The 17,759-nt window shown below is 55.4% G+C and overlaps 2 protein-coding genes across 2 annotated transcripts; one reads left to right on the forward strand and one right to left on the reverse strand.

Moving 5' to 3' along the window:
• Positions 1-899: 899 nt before the first annotated feature.
• LOC143383825 (galactoside 2-alpha-L-fucosyltransferase SEC1-like) lies at positions 900-1,937 on the reverse strand. Its single transcript, XM_076838769.2, has one exon. The coding sequence runs from the start codon at positions 1,749-1,751 to the stop codon at positions 900-902; it is 852 nt and encodes a 283-aa protein (XP_076694884.2). The 5' UTR covers positions 1,752-1,937.
• Positions 1,938-8,682: 6,745 nt separating this feature from the next.
• On the forward strand, positions 8,683-17,054 carry Ntn5 (netrin 5). Its single transcript, XM_076839348.2, has 7 exons — positions 8,683-8,751; positions 10,640-11,293; positions 14,269-14,457; positions 14,629-14,778; positions 15,105-15,158; positions 15,329-15,409; positions 16,696-17,054. The coding sequence occupies exons 2-7, from the start codon at positions 10,660-10,662 to the stop codon at positions 17,052-17,054; spliced, it is 1,467 nt and encodes a 488-aa protein (XP_076695463.1). The 5' UTR covers positions 8,683-8,751; positions 10,640-10,659.
• Positions 17,055-17,759: the final 705 nt, after the last annotated feature.

Here is a 17,759-nt window from a genome sequence, read left to right on the forward strand (position 1 = left end):
ACCCGGCTGCAAGCAGTTGCCAGCACCATATTATGGGCCTTCGGGCCTCGAGAACCTGCCTTCTTTATAATCTTCCCACTCTGTGACCCTCAGTTACAGCAATGGAAGACAGGCCTGGGCAGGCCACGCTGGGATTGCTCAGAGTGGCAGTGAGGTCCCAGGGGCTTAGGCAGAGCAGGGGTGAGGCGTCTGTTGCCAGTCACCGTGTCTGCAGGCAACTGCTGAGATGGCCGTGGTCTAGTCTCCATAGCCCTTTGGGGTCAGGCTGTCACCCATGGCAATGTGCACCCCGTGTCTTTGTGGCCGGGGCTGCCAAGGTGAGGCATTCTCCCCCTGGATCGGCCGCCCTGCAAGGGAACAGCCTCCCCACTGAGGACACCTCCAAGACCCAGTACTGCATCCTGCCATCCCTTGCATTCCATCATGGGAAGGCCGATGGATGCAAAGCCTTGAGTTCCTGGAGCTCCAGGGCAGGAATGGCCTCCATGGAACCCCCTAGGATCTGATATGGAACATGGGGACTCCATGCTACCAGTGCTGCATCAAAGTAAGGTTCCATGTGAGAGCACTCCAGGCACTGGTCAGGCCACGTACCTGGCAAGTGGGTATGATCCACTGGCCCTCAGCAACCAGGATCTTCCCATACCCACACATCCCACGATTCATAAGCAAGAGCCCTACATGAACTTGTGGATTCTCATGTGTTACTGGTAAGTTCTGCCTGTGCTCATCTTCAAAGTGCCACACTAAGGCACAGAAAGATGAAGACATTTGTCCAAGGTCACTCAGCTATGAAGTAGAAAAGGCAAATTCAAATACCACGTGGACTCCGACATTCTGAATTGCAATCCCCCCAACAACACACCCCAGAGGCCCAGGACAGGGACGGGTAAGCAGGCCTAAAGGCTGCTCTGCTGGGCCTGTCTGAGGTCCGCAGCAATGCCCACCCATTCTGGCAGGAAAGCTGCCTGTGGCTTAAAGACCATATGGAAGGGGGAGTTGGGCAGGGTGAAGTTGGCCAGGTAGACAGTGTCCCCACCTGTGAGATAGGCGGCCCAGATCCCGAAGGTGCCCACGGTGATGACGCTGTGGTTGCACTGTGTGAGTAGTGCAAAGTCCTTGGCGGGGGAACCTTGAAGGCCGTTGCCAGCAAACACCACGTCTCCACGAGAGCTGTCGATGCTTTGCCGGCACCAGGCCATGTCGTCACTGGTGACCACGAAGAGTGGAAAACGGTAGCGGGCTCGGAACCAGTCCAGGGCCTGCTGCAGGTAGCCTCTGTCGGCCAGCACGCCCTTCCACACCTGCGGCATGACACGCACGTAGTCCCCCCTGCGCACATGCACCCCCACAAAAGTCATCCGCCAGGCCTGCGTGGCCTGCAGGGCCTGGAGGAACTGCTGGGCCTCCTCGCGCACGTGCTCGTGCAGGCTGAACTCCTGCAAGATCTCCTGGCGCAGGTGGTGGTAGAAGGTCCAGGAGCAGGGGTAGCCCGTGAGGCGGACGTAGCGCCCTGGGATGTGGCGGTATTGCTCCTCCATCCAGTCGTTGAGGTGGTAGTTCTGCCACGGGACGCTGCGGGCCGTGATGCTGTGCAGAACGGGCAGCGTGATCCTGAAGATGGGGGCCAGCGTGCTGTGCATCTGCGCAGGGACGTAGGCAGGCCGCCCATTGAGCTTGGCGAGGGCGTACAGCGTGGCGTACTGGCCCATCTGGTTCCCCAGGCGGCCTTTGGAGTTGACAGTGAACATGCCCTCCTGGGGGTGGTGTCTGGGGACCACAACCACCTGGGCTGAATATGCCCAGGGGGCAGGTACCAGAGCCAGGCGCCGGTGGCAGTAGAAGATGGTGGACACCACAAAGACAACAAAAAGGAAGTAGAAGGTGGAGAGGGACGGGCAGGTGGCTCCAAACCCCTTAGCTGCAGGGAGAGAGAGGACAAGAATCAGGAGGGGCGGGGTGGGGTGCAAGCCACGCTCACTGCTTCCAGTTCAGGATTCCCAGGCATGGACAGTCTGAAGCGCCATGCGCAGGCCTGACAGCACAAATACGGCGTCCTCCCGCAAGCACAGGCCCCGCCCAGGCCCTTACCAGCATCACACCTGACTGGCCAAGTTCCTGTACCTCTTAAGCTTTTCTCACCTATTAGGGTGAGTAGGTCCACCATTTGGAAATACTTATATCCAGCCGTATTCTACCTGCAGTTGCAGCTAGTTCTATGGTCCGACCTGACGCCACTACCTCATGGAGTTGCATGAGAATTAATGTGATACAGTGGTTCTCTCCTTTCATTTTACACAGATTTGACTACTCAAGGTCAAATGTGGTCTGAAAATATTGAATGGGAAATTCCAGAAATAAGCAATTCAGCTGGACAAGGTGGCACACACTGCTAATCCCTGTGACTTGGAAGGCTGAGGCAGGAGGATCTCAAGTTCAAAGCTGGACTCGGCAATTTTGCAAGGTCCTGTCTCAAAAAAAAAAAAGGGATGGGGATGTGGCTCCATGGATAAGAACCCCTGGGTTCAATCCCTGGCATAAAAAAAAAAGCAATTTATAAACTTTAGATTTCATGATGAACCCTTCACAGTCCCACTCTGCCAAGTTGTTCCCTCTGTCCTGCGTGTTCACACTGAGAGGCTCCCCACCTGTCAGTCACCAGGGACTGCCTGTCAGCACCCCAGCACCTGTGTTCAAGTCACACTTATTTCACTACATAATGGCTCCGAAGTGCAAGAACAGTGGTGCGGACAGTTCAGATACGCCAAAGAGAAGCCACAGAAGGCTTCCTTTAAGGGAACAAGTGTAAGTAAGTACAATAAGGCAGCTAATAGGTAGAGACAGGTCACATTCTCCTCTTGTGTCAGTGTACTGTTATAACTGTCCTACTTGTTAGCTATGGCTGCTCATCTCTTACTGTGCCCAATTTAGAAAACTAAAGCTTCCTCACAGGCATCTATGTACATGCAAAAAAAACAGTACATTTAGGGTTGGGCACACCTGTGGTTTCGGCATCCACTGGGGAACTAGGAATGTACCCCGTTCCCTGGTCCAGCCAGCCAGAGGACTTCTGTGCCTTTGTAATGTACTTCAGTGCAAGCACACAGAAAAACTCAATACATGTTGTAAAATAAATACTTCCAGACAACCACTACATGCCAGGCACCGTGCTAGAGGCAGAGAAGCAAACAGAACCAAGGAGAGGAATCTTGCTCCACCACCTTAGCACAGCGCGCCCCAGTGGTTAAGCAGAGGCAGTTCACTGGCAGACTTGGCCCCCTGCTGGCCAGCAGCCCTGAGTGCAGCTAGGTTCTGACCTCCTGGGCCTGTCTCCTCCTTATATATAACATGGGACTAGCCAAGGCACCCACAATGCTAAGTGCCAAGTGTTTCCTGTTGCCTTTAGCAGGTGTGAGGGTTTTGAGCTGCCTGAACAGTCCTGATTCCCATTGGATCTGGATAGGCTCCTGCCTGCCTCACCCAGTCAAATATGGCAAAAGTACCACAGTGCTGGTTTCTGGACCAGGACCTGAGGGACTAGCAACTGCCACCTCCTTCCTCCAGAATATAGTTAGCTTTTAAATGTAGATTTGCAGGGCTGGAGATGGAGCTCAAGTGGTAGGGTGCTCGCCTGAAATGTGTGCGGCCCAGGTTCGATCCTCAGCACCACACACAAACAAAGATGTTGTGTCCACCGAAAACTAAAAAAAATAAATAAATATTAAAATTCTCTCTCTCTCTCTCTTAAAAAATAAATAAATGTAGATTTGCAGTAAGCAACCCTCTTCTTTTTTTGGTAATCACTTTACTGAGATGTAATCACATACCACACAATTCACCCATTTAAAGTGTATAATTTTGTTTACAGCAGCACAATTCACAGTAGCTAAATTGTGGAACCAACTTAGGTGCCCTTCAACAGATAAATGAATAAAGAAACTGTGGTACATATACACAATGGAATATTACTCAGCCTTAATGAAGAATGAAATAATGGCCTTTGCAGGTAAATGGATAGAGCTGGAGAGTATCTTTTTTAAAATATTTATTTATTTTTTACGTATAGATGGACACAACACAATGCCTTTATTTTTATGTGGTGCTGAGGATCAAACCCGGGTCCCGTCCATGCTAGGCCAGTGCTCCACTGTTGAGCCACAATCCCAGCCCCTGGAGAGTATCTTGCTAAGGGAATAAGCCAATCCCAAAGAACCAAAGGCCAATATGTGAATGTTGATCCATAATGTTGCCAACATGTGAGATGTGAATGTTGATCCATAATTGGAGGGTGGGGCAAATGAAGAATGGAGAAACTTTGGATTGGGCAGAGGGGGGGAGGGGAGGGGAGAGGGTATGGGGGGGAAAATGGTAGAATGAAATGAACATTATTACCCCATTACTCTATATACAAATGGTATGACTCTGCATCATGTACAACCAGAGAAACGAAGTTGTGCTCCATTTGTATAAAATGAGTTGAAATGCATTCTGCTGTCATGTACAACTAATTAGAATAATAAAATAAAGTGTATAATTTTGCTTTATACAGTAGTGCATGCCTATAATCCCAGCTTTTCTGGAGGCTGAGGCAGGAGGATTGCAAGTTAGAGACCAGCCTCAGCAACTTAGCAAGACCCATCTCACAGTAAAAAATTAAAAAGGCTAGGGTAGAGCATCCTGGGTTCAATCCCCAGTACTACCCCCCCAAAAAAAGTGCACAATTTCACAGCTTTCAGTATATTTGCTACCTTTTAAAATACCTACATCAGGGGCTGGAGATGTGGCTCAAGCAGTAGTGCGCTCGCCTGGCATGCGCGGGGCACTGGGTTCCATCCTCAGCACCACATAAAAATAAAATAAAGATGTTGTGTCCATCGAAAAACTAAAATTGCTAGCAAATCAATAAAACTTTGTTAAAAAAAAAATATCTACATCATCCCCAAAAGAAGCCCTACACCTTTAACCACCTCACTTCCACCCTCCAGCCTTCCCCTCCAACTAAGGTGCTTTGGATTTTCTCTTCTCCTGTCTCTGTGGATTTGCCGATTCTGGGCTTCATGTAACGAAAGCGTAGGCCACTCGTGGTCTGTGTCTGGAGTCCTCCACTTGGTGCCCTTGAGCTCTGCAGGTCCACCCAGGTGGCACGTGTCAGTGCTTCACTGCTCTGTGATGGCTAAGAATGTGCCGGCTCTGAGGGCCCCTTCTCGCCTGCTCATCCTCAGCTTGTGGGCTCTCCAGTCGCTGTCCCGTATGTCCATGAGGCTCCTGTGTGAGCTCTGCGTGTGTGGTCTTCATGTTCCTCAGGTATCTGCCTGGCAGTGGCACTGCTGGGCCACCGAGTCACTGTGGTCAGTCATTTGGCCTTCAGGTCCTGCTCTGGCTCCACTAGGCTTGACTGGGCTCTGCGACTGTGGCTCCCTGTCCCTCTGAAGGGATAAATGACCCCTCCTCAGGGGCTGTGCCACCTCTCTCCAGGGCTCCCACCCACAGTCTTCACTCCCAGCTCCACTTTTTCTCTCCCCTCATTCACTCTTCTGACCAGCTCTGGAGTTCCTCAGGCTGCCTCCATTCTCATCCTCCTATATGCAAGGGCACCTTCCTTTATTAGTCTGACCCCTTTGGGAAATCTGAACGTTGTTGGCCCTCTTTGAATGCCTCAAGTTTAATATGGCTCCCCAAAGAGGTTAGTAAGCTCTTACAAGAGACATGACCCCTTCTTCCCTCTACACACACACACACACACACACACACACACACAGAGAGAGAGAGAGAGAGAGAGAGAGAGAGAGAGAGAGAGAGATGCACAAGAAATGCTTTGTTGGCTGCTTCAGTTTCCAAAAAGCAAATCAAATCTATCTGAGCCTCTTTTCTCTGAGCTGGTGAAAATTCCGTCCCATCTGTTTCTTGCTTTTTTTTAAATAGGATCCTTATCTTATTTTTTTATTTTATTTTTTAGAGAGAGAGGGGAGAGAGAGAATTTTAATATTTATTTTTTAGTTTTCGGCGGACACAACATCTTTGTTTGTATGTGGTGCTGAGGATCGAACCCGGGCCGCATGCCAGGCGAGCGCGCTACCGCTTGAGCCACATCCCCAGCCCATGTCCCATCTGTTTCTATACCACCCGCCCAACTCAAGGTTCTGCCACTGAGAGAAGCTAATGCTGCTGCAGCCAGGTCCCAGGTGAGTCCCAGGCTGGCACCAGCAGTGCGGGGACCAGAGCCTGGGCTAATCGGGAGGAGACACTGACTCCTCCAGGGCCACCTCATGGTGTGTGGCCAGAGTAGCCCCATGACCTGTGCTCAGAAAGGCTCCCTGGTGGAGTCTGACATCCTGCTGCTGCATCTTGAAGTTCTTTGTAAATGCTGGTCAGGCGCCAAGTGAACGATATGCTGCTGGGGCCCTCCAACCCCGTTGCTTGCCCTGAGGGGGCCCTCTGAGCACCATCTACTGGGATCTCCTGCGCTCCCCCTCATGGCTGTTTGTCAGTCTCAACAACCAGGACACCTCCACACACACTAGCCTGCTGTCCTGCTCCCTATGTCGGTGGAGGGTGGCAAAGGCCCACCTGAGCCATCTGGTGCCAACACCTGCCCTGAACTGACTGCACCTATTTGCAGACGTTCCTCTTCTGAGCTCAACACTAATATCATGTCTGATAACAAGACAACCCAGATTCACTGCGGGTGTCACACAGGGCGTGGTCCGGACACTCGCAGTAGGGCCGAAGGGGTGAAGGTCCCAAAGGGAGCACCCCAGTCTTTCAGCTTGGGGATGTTTCCTGGGCTCTGGAGGCTTCCAGACCACCCCCTCCTCCTCCCCCTGCCTTGCAGGAGCCTTCAGGGCTTCTAATGGCCTGGGGCACTGCGGCTATGAAGAACAAAGGAGGAAGGAGGAGGCCCACTGGGAGGAGAGCTTAGGGACCTCTTGTCCTACAAGGAAAACCAAGGTGGCCTGAGCCTCCGGAGTCCTCTCTACAGCAGGACCCGCTCTGCACCAGCTCTGCCGGGCCTGCAGGGCTCCTGTCCTAGCGCCCAGAGGGGCTGCCCTTGCCTCCTTCAGACCTCAACCCAAATGTTCCCTTGTTGTCCCACCACCCCAGCAACCACTCCCTGTTTGCTGGCTTCTCCCCTCACCCCACCCCTCTCCCTTGAAGGAACCCAGAGGCTGGGGGACTCTACCACTGAGCCACATACCCAGCCCTTTTTATTTTGAAACAGGGTCTCATTAGGTTGCCCAGACCGGCCTCCAATACTCCCTCTCTTGCCTCAGCTTCCGGAGTTGCTGGGATTACAGGTAGCCTTGCTAGGCCCGGTCCCCTGGCCTGCCTTTGCTCTGAAGCACTTGATACCCTCTAGGAGTTTATAGGAAGAAAGTGCTCAAAAGAAAGTGCCTTTTGTCTCTAGGTGGCCTCTAGGGCCAGCGCCCGGAGGTACTGTTCACTGCCCGTCCTGCTGAAGGGCAGCAGGAGGAGTGTGCTCAGGACTCGTTGATCAGCTAGTCATGACTCTTGCAATATGCCACTCTGTCACTCACGCATCCCTTGCCCAGGTTCCACAAGTCCCCACTCTGACGGGGTCTCTTGACCCCAATCAGATATGGATTTTTCTTGAAGCTGACCCCTCCTCACAGCTTTAGGAATTAACACCCATCTTTTAAATCTGACGTCCCTGCCCTTGCTCCTCCTGGATTATGTACCTGAGGGTCACCCAGAACCAGAATCATGGTTGCACCCCACCCCAGAGCAGCATGGGGCAGGGAGTACCTTGATCCCTGTCAGGCACAGCCCCGCTGAGTCACAACAAATGCCAGGGTCCTCAAGGCCAAGGAGCAGCCAACGCTGAGCACCATCTTGGGACTGGAGGCCTCTGCTTTCCCCAGAGAGAAGCTAGAAAACTTTATTTTTCTAGTTACCACCATTCACATGGGCGTTTCAACATTTGCACAAGAATCTAAAAACAAAAGCGGCTGGGGGTCAAGGCCCCCTGTTGCTGGGGTGCCTTTGAGCCCTGCCCCCGTCGCTCCCCACTTTCTCCCAGGCCCCAGAACCCACAGGCCTGAGGTGCTCTGCTTCTCCACTGCTCTCCCCGCCCTCCCACCCCAGGCATTGAGTTCTTTGAGTTTCCCTGCAGCTGACCTGATCCTTCCAAGAACAGATTTTTAGGACTTGAAAGCAACTGACCTCAATGCTTTGTTAGCCCACAGCCGACACCAGGTTCCTGCGAGGATGAGGAGGGGGTGGCTGGGGTCAGCAGAATTCCCCATGGCCAATGCCCCACCTCAGCATGAACAGCCCATAGATCAGCCCTCCCAAATTGCAGCCGTGGCGCCACACAGCTGAGCCACGCCCTGGGGAGTTGGTAGGCTGGGGCAAGTGGGAGTGGACCCAGGACCCCAGCTACCCATCCTACCTGCCTGGAGCCTCCTCCGCCCACCTGCCTGGGGCCGCCCAGCTGTGGGCCCACCAGGGGCAGCGGTTCTCTGGTCCCACATGGTCTCCGGTGGCGTGGCTGGCAGGGGTCCCTGTGGGGAGAGTGTGGCTGTGGCTGGCGAGGGGACTAGGGCGGCGGGGGGGTGGGGGCGGTGGTGTAGGATTCTGCGGGCTCTGCTCAAAGCTCCCGCCCAGAACCCCCACGAGCCTGGCCTGAGCACAGCTACTCGTCACTTCTTCCTGAGAGCCCACCGCAGCCAGCCGAGCTCCTGCAAAGGCAGCGCAGTGGGGACGGACTACAGGACGCTCTTCTTGTTGCAGGTTTGGCTGACTACAGGGCTTGAGGATGGGGTGGGGTGCACACCAAGGGAGGGAAGCCTGGGTCCTCATAGACCCCACTACCCAAGCCAGGCAACTGCTGGTCTTCTGGGATCCCATTGGATCTACCTGCTCCTGAAGGGTGGGGGTGGGTTACAGGCCCCGAGGGGTAAATGTGGAGATGTGATAGCAGGCACCACGCGGGCAGGGGCTGGTTTCTGTGTCCCAGGAGCATCAGGGTACCCACACCCTGGTTCCCCAGGTGCTACGGGCCAGAAGGCAGGACTTCCTGAACCACCCAGCAAGGGGGATGTTCTCACACGGGGTGAGAAGCGGGTGAGGGTTCCTTAACAAGGCTGGGGCACAGGGGCCCAGTGAACTGCCACGAGAGCAAAATGGCACCAGGCTCACTGGGGACAGTGTTGGTAGTCCGGGGCAGGGGAGGCAGGTCCGCATGGCAACAGCAGTGTGGACTGTGCAGCTTCCCACCAAGAGTGCCCCAGAGACCCCAGCCCAGGTGCCAGCTTGGGTGTGGACTCAGAGCCAGGCAGGAACCCAAGAAAGATCCCTACTCCGAGTGGGCTGCTCCCCGGGGAACTGGTGTTCGGGAGAGAAGGGGAGGGCCAGTTGAGGGCTGAGTCCTTCCCAGCTCCTGCCTTGCCCTGGGGTCTGTCTGGATTTCTGCTCCCTGATGGGGATCTGGCATCTGGCACCCTCCTCTCCCACCCTCCTGTTTGTCTCTGCTCCCTCATTACCCACCACCCCCAACATCTGCTCCCCCATCTGCTCCAGGGACCTAAGGACTGGTGGAGAATGTGGGGACTCTGATTCCTGGGCCCCGCTGAAGCCTAGAGTGGCTGGTGGGATGAGATGATCAGAAAGTCCCAGAAATCTAACCTCAGAATCCCACTCCCGGTACTCCAAGGAACCCAAGCATTTGCCTTCCCAGCCCCACAGGATTCTACAGTCCTAAGCTTCAGCCTCAGAGAGATCCTGGCTACCACCCACCCCTAGGTCACCATCCTGCCCTTCGCTCCTCTATGGCTTTGTACTGGGGTGGCTGAGAAAGGGTTAAGGAGCTGGGGGTGGGTGGCAGGGAGGCCTGTGTTTGGTGATAATCCCCTCCGTGCCCAGGGTGTGGAGAACAAGGTTAGGGCCCCACATGGGAAAGGGCCTCCCTCTGATCCCTGTGGGCTGGGGCCTCAGCCTGGCTTCAGATCCCCCCACCCCTGCTGCTTCTGATCCCCTGTAGGGGGGTGGGGCACTTCCAGCTCTGCCCACCCCCACCCCAGGCCTGTGGGCTGTCTGTTGTCCATGGCTGTCCCAGAGTGTCACCTGCTTGCCCCTATGGACCCCAGGATCTCCCACTTTCCTGTGAACTCTGGGTGCCCAGCCCTGTCCTGTCTCTGCCTCCCACGTCTGGATCTTCCCATGGGTCTCTCCACCCATCTCTCTGTCTCTGCTTCTGTCTTTTCTCTGTTTCTTTGTCTCTGAGTCCTCATGTCTGTCTCTCTCTCTCTCTCTCTGCTTTCCCCAGCCCTGTTCCCCGTGTCTCTCCTTAGTCCCTCTCTGGGTTCCCGCATCTGTGGCCTCTGCTGGTCCACCCCTCACCCACTCCCCAGAGGCCCTGCTCTTTCGACACTGACAGATAACTCTGGGGTGTTAAGCTACGGATTAGTTCAGGCAAAATTCTCGATTTTGCTTGCGTTCTTTCCCCTCTGGGTTATGTAAACAGTGATTCTCCCCAGATGGAACTATTTTCCTCGCTTCAAAGCAGTCGGGGAGGGGATTTGGGTAGGGCTGGGGTGGAATGCTGGGGTTCCCCAGGGCACCTTGGGGAGCAGGGTGGAGGCTGATGGCTGAGGTTCCACCCAGCCACGTCTCCTCCTAGGTGCTGGCTCTACTGGAATCATGCCCGTGACCTTTGCCCTCTTCTTCCTCCTAAGCCGGGCAACCTCGGACCCATGCTATGATCCAGGGGGACGCCCTCGCTTCTGCCTTCCACCAGTGACCCAGCTGGCAGGTGGCATAGCAGCCTCCTGCCCCCAGTCGTGTGCCCTTTCCCCAGGGACTAGTCCTGGCCCTGGGGCCACCTGCAATGGCAGTCTGACCCTGGACTTGGATGGCCCCTTCCTCCTGACGTCTGTCAGCCTGCGCTTCTGCACCCCAGGACCCCCAGCCCTAGTTCTGTCTGCGGCCTGGGCTGCAGGGGGTCCCTGGAGGCCTCTGTGGCGCAGACCTGCCTGGCCTGGGGCTTTGGGGGGTCCTGAGAGGGTCATCTTTCGCTCCCCACCAGGCCCTAAGGCCAGGGTGGTGGCCAGCCACCTCCGTGTGGAGTTTGGAGGCCGAGCAGGGCTGGCAACAGCTGGCGTGAGAGGCCGCTGCCAGTGCCATGGCCACGCGGCCCGCTGTGCTGCCCGTGCCCGGCCTCCGCGCTGCCGCTGCCGCCACCACACCACCGGCCCAGGGTGCGAGAGCTGCCGCCCATCCCACCGAGACTGGCCCTGGAGGCCTGCCACGCCCCGGCACCCCCACCCCTGCCTGCGTGAGTCCTGGGGCCCCCTCGCAACTTGTTGGTCCTGTGTCCCCAAGGGCACAGGATGCTCTCATCCGTCCCTGGCTGGGTGCAGGTGCTCAGGTAGCAGACTGGGCAGCGGGACATTTCCTGACTCCAGCCAACCTCACAACAATCACGAAACACGTGCCAGCTCAGTGCTGCATCGAGCCCATTTCTAGATGAGCAGGCGAGGCTGGAGGTTGGGAGTCCTTTGCACAAAGACACACAGCTACATGAGTGGCAGAACCAGGACCTGAGCTCAGGAAGTCCAGGGCCTCAGCTCCCACTTGCCAAACTCCCACTGGGTGCTGTCACCTGAGTGCTCTAGAGTGGCAGACAGAAGCCCAGTCTCGGCAGCTCAGATTGCCTGGGTGTGAAACCCAGCTCCTCTGCTTACCAGCTGGGTGACCTCGGGCAAGTGACTTAACATCTCTGTCTCACTTCCTTCCCTCCCCTGAAAAGTGGGAATAGTAACAGTGCTTCCTTAAGGTGGAGATGGAAATCCAGTGAACTGACACACAAAAGCCTCCAGAGCAGCGTCCAGTCCACATCTGGCAGAAGGAAAGCTTCCTGAGTACCTGCCATGTTACCATTCCCCGGCAAAAGAAGGAGAGCCCCAAGGGGACAGATAGGTCACTTGACTTCAAGTCTGAGTGCCAGCAAGGAGCAGGGCTGAGACCCTTCACAGGGAGTCACACCTTCCTAGAAGTTACCACACACTGGGCCACCAGCCAGATAATTACCCCCAGCTTCTCCTTGATGCCCATTCCCTTCAGATGCTCCCAGGCTGCAGCTTCTAAGGTCAAGGCCCCTCCTCAGAGACCTGGTCAGCTCCTTCCCACCCCACTGTGACCCTGGGTTGAGCCCAGTCCCCTACCTCCATGCATGGGACTTACTGTACCAGCAGATTATCCTAGTGGCCTCAGTTCCCAACCTGCCGCAGTCTCTCGGCTGGGCACAAATCACGAGTCTCCACACAGCTTGTAGATTCAAACAGCAATTCTTTATTCCCGAACTCACACCGGCCGTCTACAAACACGTTCTGGGGGAATCCACGTTCTCTGCCCAAATCCACTCCGTTCTCTACCCAAATCCTCTCCTGCCTAAATCCACACCGCATGGGCTTCTGTCTCTCAAAAAATACTGTCTGACCCTAAGCACTCAAGAGGAACTCAGCAGCAGGATACGCCCTATTCCAAAAGAGGAACACCCTAATCTCCTATTACTAAACCGCCCTATTCTAAAGGGGAAACACCCTACTCTCCTATTATGCTAAACTGCCCTATTCTAAAGGGGGAACACCCTAAACACGGATCCTGCCCTGGTCCTTGAGCAAGGTCACCTTTCAGAAGTCCTTCCACTAGACAGCATGGGAGTAAGCTGGCAAGGAATTTGTCATACCTACTTGGCTGATGGCTCCCAGCACCAACCCTCTTTTGCCCCTACTAGAGACTTCCCTGGGGGCCAGGAGGCCACCATGTTCCATTTCTCTGCTCCCCACTACACTAGGGCCTCCATCTGGCAGCCCCACCAAGCCTCTGGAGCAGCCAAGTCTGACCTGCTCCATCAGCCCCCCTCAGGGAAGTGAGCAAGGGAGACTCACATGTCCTGAGGGTGGGACAGGCTTCATTCTGGGCCTGGGAGCTGGGAGGTTGTCCCTCCGAATGGCCACTCAGGCTGGGTAGGGCACTGCCCTCCAAACTTGGGTGAGAGATTGACAGCGCTGTGGTGTGGGGTGGGTGGACAGGTAAGGCTAACTCCTGGGGCTGAGCAGCAGCTTTACAGACATGGATGGCACGCAGACTCCCACTCCCCAGGTCTGAGTTTCCCGGGTGGCAGGGTGCAAGGTGAAGTGATTCCCCTCAAGTCAGATAATCTGAGTGGCACTGACACCTCTCATGTACACCCAAACCCTGGGAGTCAGAGGTGGAGATCCCCACTAGACAGGGAGCAAACCAAGGCTCAGAGCAAGTCGTTTCTCAGAGAACACACAGCCAGCTCTGCACCACGGCTCCTGAAACTCCCAGGCACCTGACAGAGCAGGCCTCTCAACCCCCTTAAACCCAGGTAACTTCAAGGATGTTCTAGGCACCTCCTGCCTCAACAGCGTACTCTGGGGCGCTCACCAGAAATACAGATCTTTAGCCCAGCAGCTGTGCAGAGAGTGGGCCCTGGATTTATATTGTTTTCTTAAAATGGGGCCCTGGTAATTCCTAAAGCAGTAAGGCTTAAGGGCTACTGCCTTCAAAAACCTGATAAATGCCACCAGCAAAATAGACTGTCCTCAGATGAGCCACATGGAAGCACCCGAGTGTGGTTGCTAAGAACACAGCCTCTGAAGCCAGGATGCCTGGGTTCAAATCCTGCCTCTGACTACCACCCAGCTATGCTACCTTGGGGCAGTGACTTCACCTCTCTGTGTCTGTTTTCCTATCTGCAAATTGGGGATGATGATAGTGGTAACTTCACAGCCCTTTGGGGATGAAATACATCAATCACTTAGCACCTGGCATCTGACATTCGGAAGCACTCATCAGCAAGTACTTGCTCTGCGCCAGCCCCAAGTTAAGCACTTTCTATCTGCTTTATCTCATGTAAGCCTCATGAAATAAACACTACAAATGCCATTCTGCAGCTGAGGAAACCAAGCTCTGGAATACAATCAGACGCAGACAGCGTCTGAGCTCACTGCCCACCCAGAGCTGCCCTTCCTCTTTTAGCACCACAGTTTCACAGTGCCACTCAGGAAGTCCCCAGGTCCCCTCCTGCTCACCCACTTCTGGACCAATATCCCATTTTAGAATGAGAATGAAGATGCTCTGGGACCCAGGCTCACCCAGAAGCTCCAGGCTGTGTCTTTTACATCCTACCCTCACTTTTTTCCTTTCCTGAGGGCAGGGCAGTGGGGAGAGGGCTGGAAACAGAGAGCCGGGCCCTCATGTGCCCTCCCCCACTCCGTCTAGCCTGCTCCTGCAACCAGCACGCTCGACGCTGCCGGTTCAACTCTGAGCTGTTCAGGCTGTCTGGTGGCCGGAGTGGGGGTGTATGTGAACGGTGCCGCCACCACACAGCTGGGCGACACTGCCACTACTGCCAGCCAGGGTTCTGGAGGGATCCCAGCCAGCCTATCACCAGCCGAAAGGCCTGCAGGGGTGAGTGTGGCCAGGCCCAGAGGGCAAGAATGCAGGGCCTGGACTCCTGGGTCTGAGGGAGGAAGGGCTGGGACCTGGACTCCTGGGTCTTGGGGAGGAGGGGCATGCAGATTTGGTAAGGAGCATCTGGGTCCCAGGTACCCCATGTCCCCAGTTCCTTTCCACATGTAGCCTGCCAGTGCCACCCCATTGGGGCAACAGGAGGCACCTGCAACCAGACCAGTGGGCAGTGCTCCTGCAAGTTAGGGGTCATAGGCCTGACGTGCAGTCGCTGTGGTCCTGGCTACCAGCAGAGCCGTTCCCCTCGGATGCCCTGCCAGCGTGAGTCCTGAGGGGCAGGGCCACAAGTCCTGAAAGGGGAGGGGAGGAGACAGTCCAGATCTCAGTGGATGAATGTGGTGGGACAAGTGACCTTAGGAAATGGGAACCAGGGGCTGGAGACTAAACTCTGAGCCTCAGGGATAGTCCTGAAATTCCAGATTCTTTAGTCTTAGGGAGAAGGGGTTAGGGCCCTGAACTTCTGGTCCTGAAAGAAGAAGGGGTAGGGGTCCAGACTCCTGGGTCCTGGGAGAAGAGAGCAAGAGATGCTTGGAATCCTTGGGGAGCTGGCTAAGAGGTTAAATTAAATTTCTCCTTTGGTCTCCCAGGAATTCCAGAAGCAACAACCATCTTTGCTACTACACCTGGTGCTTCCAGCTCTGGTAAGGCAGGCTGGCACAGAGATCCCCAGGCAGTAAGAGGGGTCAGGGATGGACTGATTGGGATCCAGAGTCACCGGGGTGTGGGCACCCCGGCTGTCAATCAAGATGGACTGGAGGATGGGTGGTGCAGAAGGCTGTGGCCCAGGCCTCAGAAGCCTGACCCTCCCCAGACCCTCAGTGTCAAAACTACTGCAATATTTCGGATACCAGAGTACACATGAGCCTTCAGAGGTACTGCCAGCAGGACTATGGTGAGTGCTGGGGGGAAAGGGGGCCATGGCTGTCCAGATGACCTGACGACTGCCTTCAGGCAGCACCCTCTCTGGCCTTCAATTTCCTCATCTTAAATGGAAGGGGAACTGAATTCTAAGGCCCTTCCCAATCCAGGATCTGATGGGACATGAATGGGGGGAGGAACAGTGAGGAAGGGGTCTTCACTACCTTCTTGTGTCTCCTCTTCTCCTGGGTTCTTGGGCTTGCAGAGTTTCACCCACCTCTTCAGCCCAACATCTCTGAGGGATAGAAGGCAAGAGGAACTGGTTGAGTGAAAGGGCCCCTGCTCTGTTCTGCCTATCTCAGACCCCTTCCTTTTCTCTTCAGGGTCCCAGATAGCTAAGCCTTTGCTGGGTCCCCACAAAAGCCCACCTCTTGGTTCACTAATCTATTAGCCCACACTAGTCCCAAGACACTGGGGCTGATGACCTCAGGTAACAGCTCACAGAGACGCAGGAGTTCAGCTCAGCCCACAAATCCAGAACAACCCCTTCTATCTCCCCCGGTATAGAGGATCCAGGATTCCTCCACCCTCAAGATCATGCTCTGGCCACTAGTGTCCTAGGCCTGAAGAAGGTTCTGATGGGTTCACCTGGGCCTTTTCCTCCCCTCTTACAGGGATCTCCTGCCCCACAGACCCAGCCCTCAACACGGTCCGATCTCATACTTGCCCAAATTACAACTAATGTGATCTCAACCCTCAGATTTCAGGGACTAACTTCACCCTTTTATCTACTCAAATTCATCCCAGAGTCCTTCCCCTGGCAACACCCCTCTTTCACAAAGGCTTCTCTCCTGATACCTTCTAATCCTACTGCATTAAATACCCTGGAACTGCTGCTTTGTCCTGAGCCCCACCTACTGTAGGTGTCCCCATCCACTCTCCCTTCAATATAAGTCCTAGATCTGCTGCTTCTAATATGACCCCTAAAGCCTGACCCAACACACCCCAGGCTCCCAGCCAGGATCCTTTCCCTATCTGGCCTCCCCTTTGTTGGGCAGCACACAGCCTCGCCCTTCCCAACCTTAATCTTGGAATCCACCTTGTAAACCCTAACCTGCTCCCTTCTAATCTCCCCACCCCTCCTGGACTGTGTCTCCTGGGGCAGGCCTGTCCTCACTACTCAGGGCCACTTCCAGTCCTCTCACCTTTAAAGGGTCAAGGTCTCTCTCCCAGGATCCAGAAGGGCCACCCCTGCCCGGGGCCCACCCTACCAGGCTGATCCCACTGCACCACCCACGCCTGACACCTCCCTCCCCGCAGTTCTGCACGCTCAGGTGCTGGCGTTGGAGATGGCCGGCCCTGCATGGCGACGGCTGACCGTGCGGGTGCTGGCCGTGTACAAGCAGCGGGCGCGGCCTGTGCAACGGGGCGGCCAGGACGCCTGGGTGCCCGGCGCCGACCTGGCCTGCGGCTGCCTGCGCCTACAGCCCGGCACTGACTACCTGCTGCTGGGCAGCGCAGCTGGAAACCCGGACCCAGGGCGCCTCGTCCTAGATCGATACGGCCTCGCACTGCCCTGGAGGCCGCGCTGGGCCCGGCCGCTGAGGCGGCTACAGCAGGAGGAGCGTGCGGGGGGCTGCCGCGGCCTGGAGCCTGCCTCACCCAACGCTAGGCCTTAACACTAACCAGGGCCCGCGAGGCGTCGACGCCCAGCAATGCGGAACCTGCCACGCAGCCTTCCTCAGCCGCGCGCTTCCCGAGAGAACCAATCAGAAGCCACGGAGCGCCTTACGTCACCGGCATGCGCCAGCAACGCGCAGGCGCAAGAGACTTTCACCAGAAGGCGCCTGAGCGGGATTTTGGTCCCATGGCCCTTCGTTTGACTTGTGACACAAGCCGTTAATTACCCACAATAAAGTCTCAAATCTTGAGAAATTTCGTCCTCAGAGCCCAGATCTGTACTGGGAGAGTCTCTAGGGGCAAATGAAGAAGGTCTGCCCAGCTAAAGTTACCCCCCCCCCCCCCCCCCCCGTGGCTCCCTGAGACAAAGTGGCCAATCCAGTGAAAGAACTCCTGTGGCGTCACTGGGTGCTTAAGGACAGGCCCAAAGAGGGGCGTGTCTGGGAAAGGCGGGAAATTTAACTTCCTTAAAAGGGACCATGGTTCCCAATTTCCAGAAAGTTCCAGATTTAGTAATTTTTCGTTTCTGAGGGACCTCTGGATAGTCTCTGAGGAAGGAATAAGGGGACTTTGAGTGAATGTCTGAAGAAGGTTCTGATGGGTTCACCTGGGCTTCAAGTGCAGCCTGGACCCTTTCCTGAGAGGCAGCCAATTGAGAGCTGCAGAGTGGTACGAATCACTCGGTGCTAAGCAGAATTCTATCC

The sequence above is a fragment of the Callospermophilus lateralis genome, chromosome 18 (genome assembly GCF_048772815.1).
Source record: "Callospermophilus lateralis isolate mCalLat2 chromosome 18, mCalLat2.hap1, whole genome shotgun sequence".
NCBI classification, from domain to species: Eukaryota; Metazoa; Chordata; class Mammalia; order Rodentia; family Sciuridae; genus Callospermophilus; species Callospermophilus lateralis.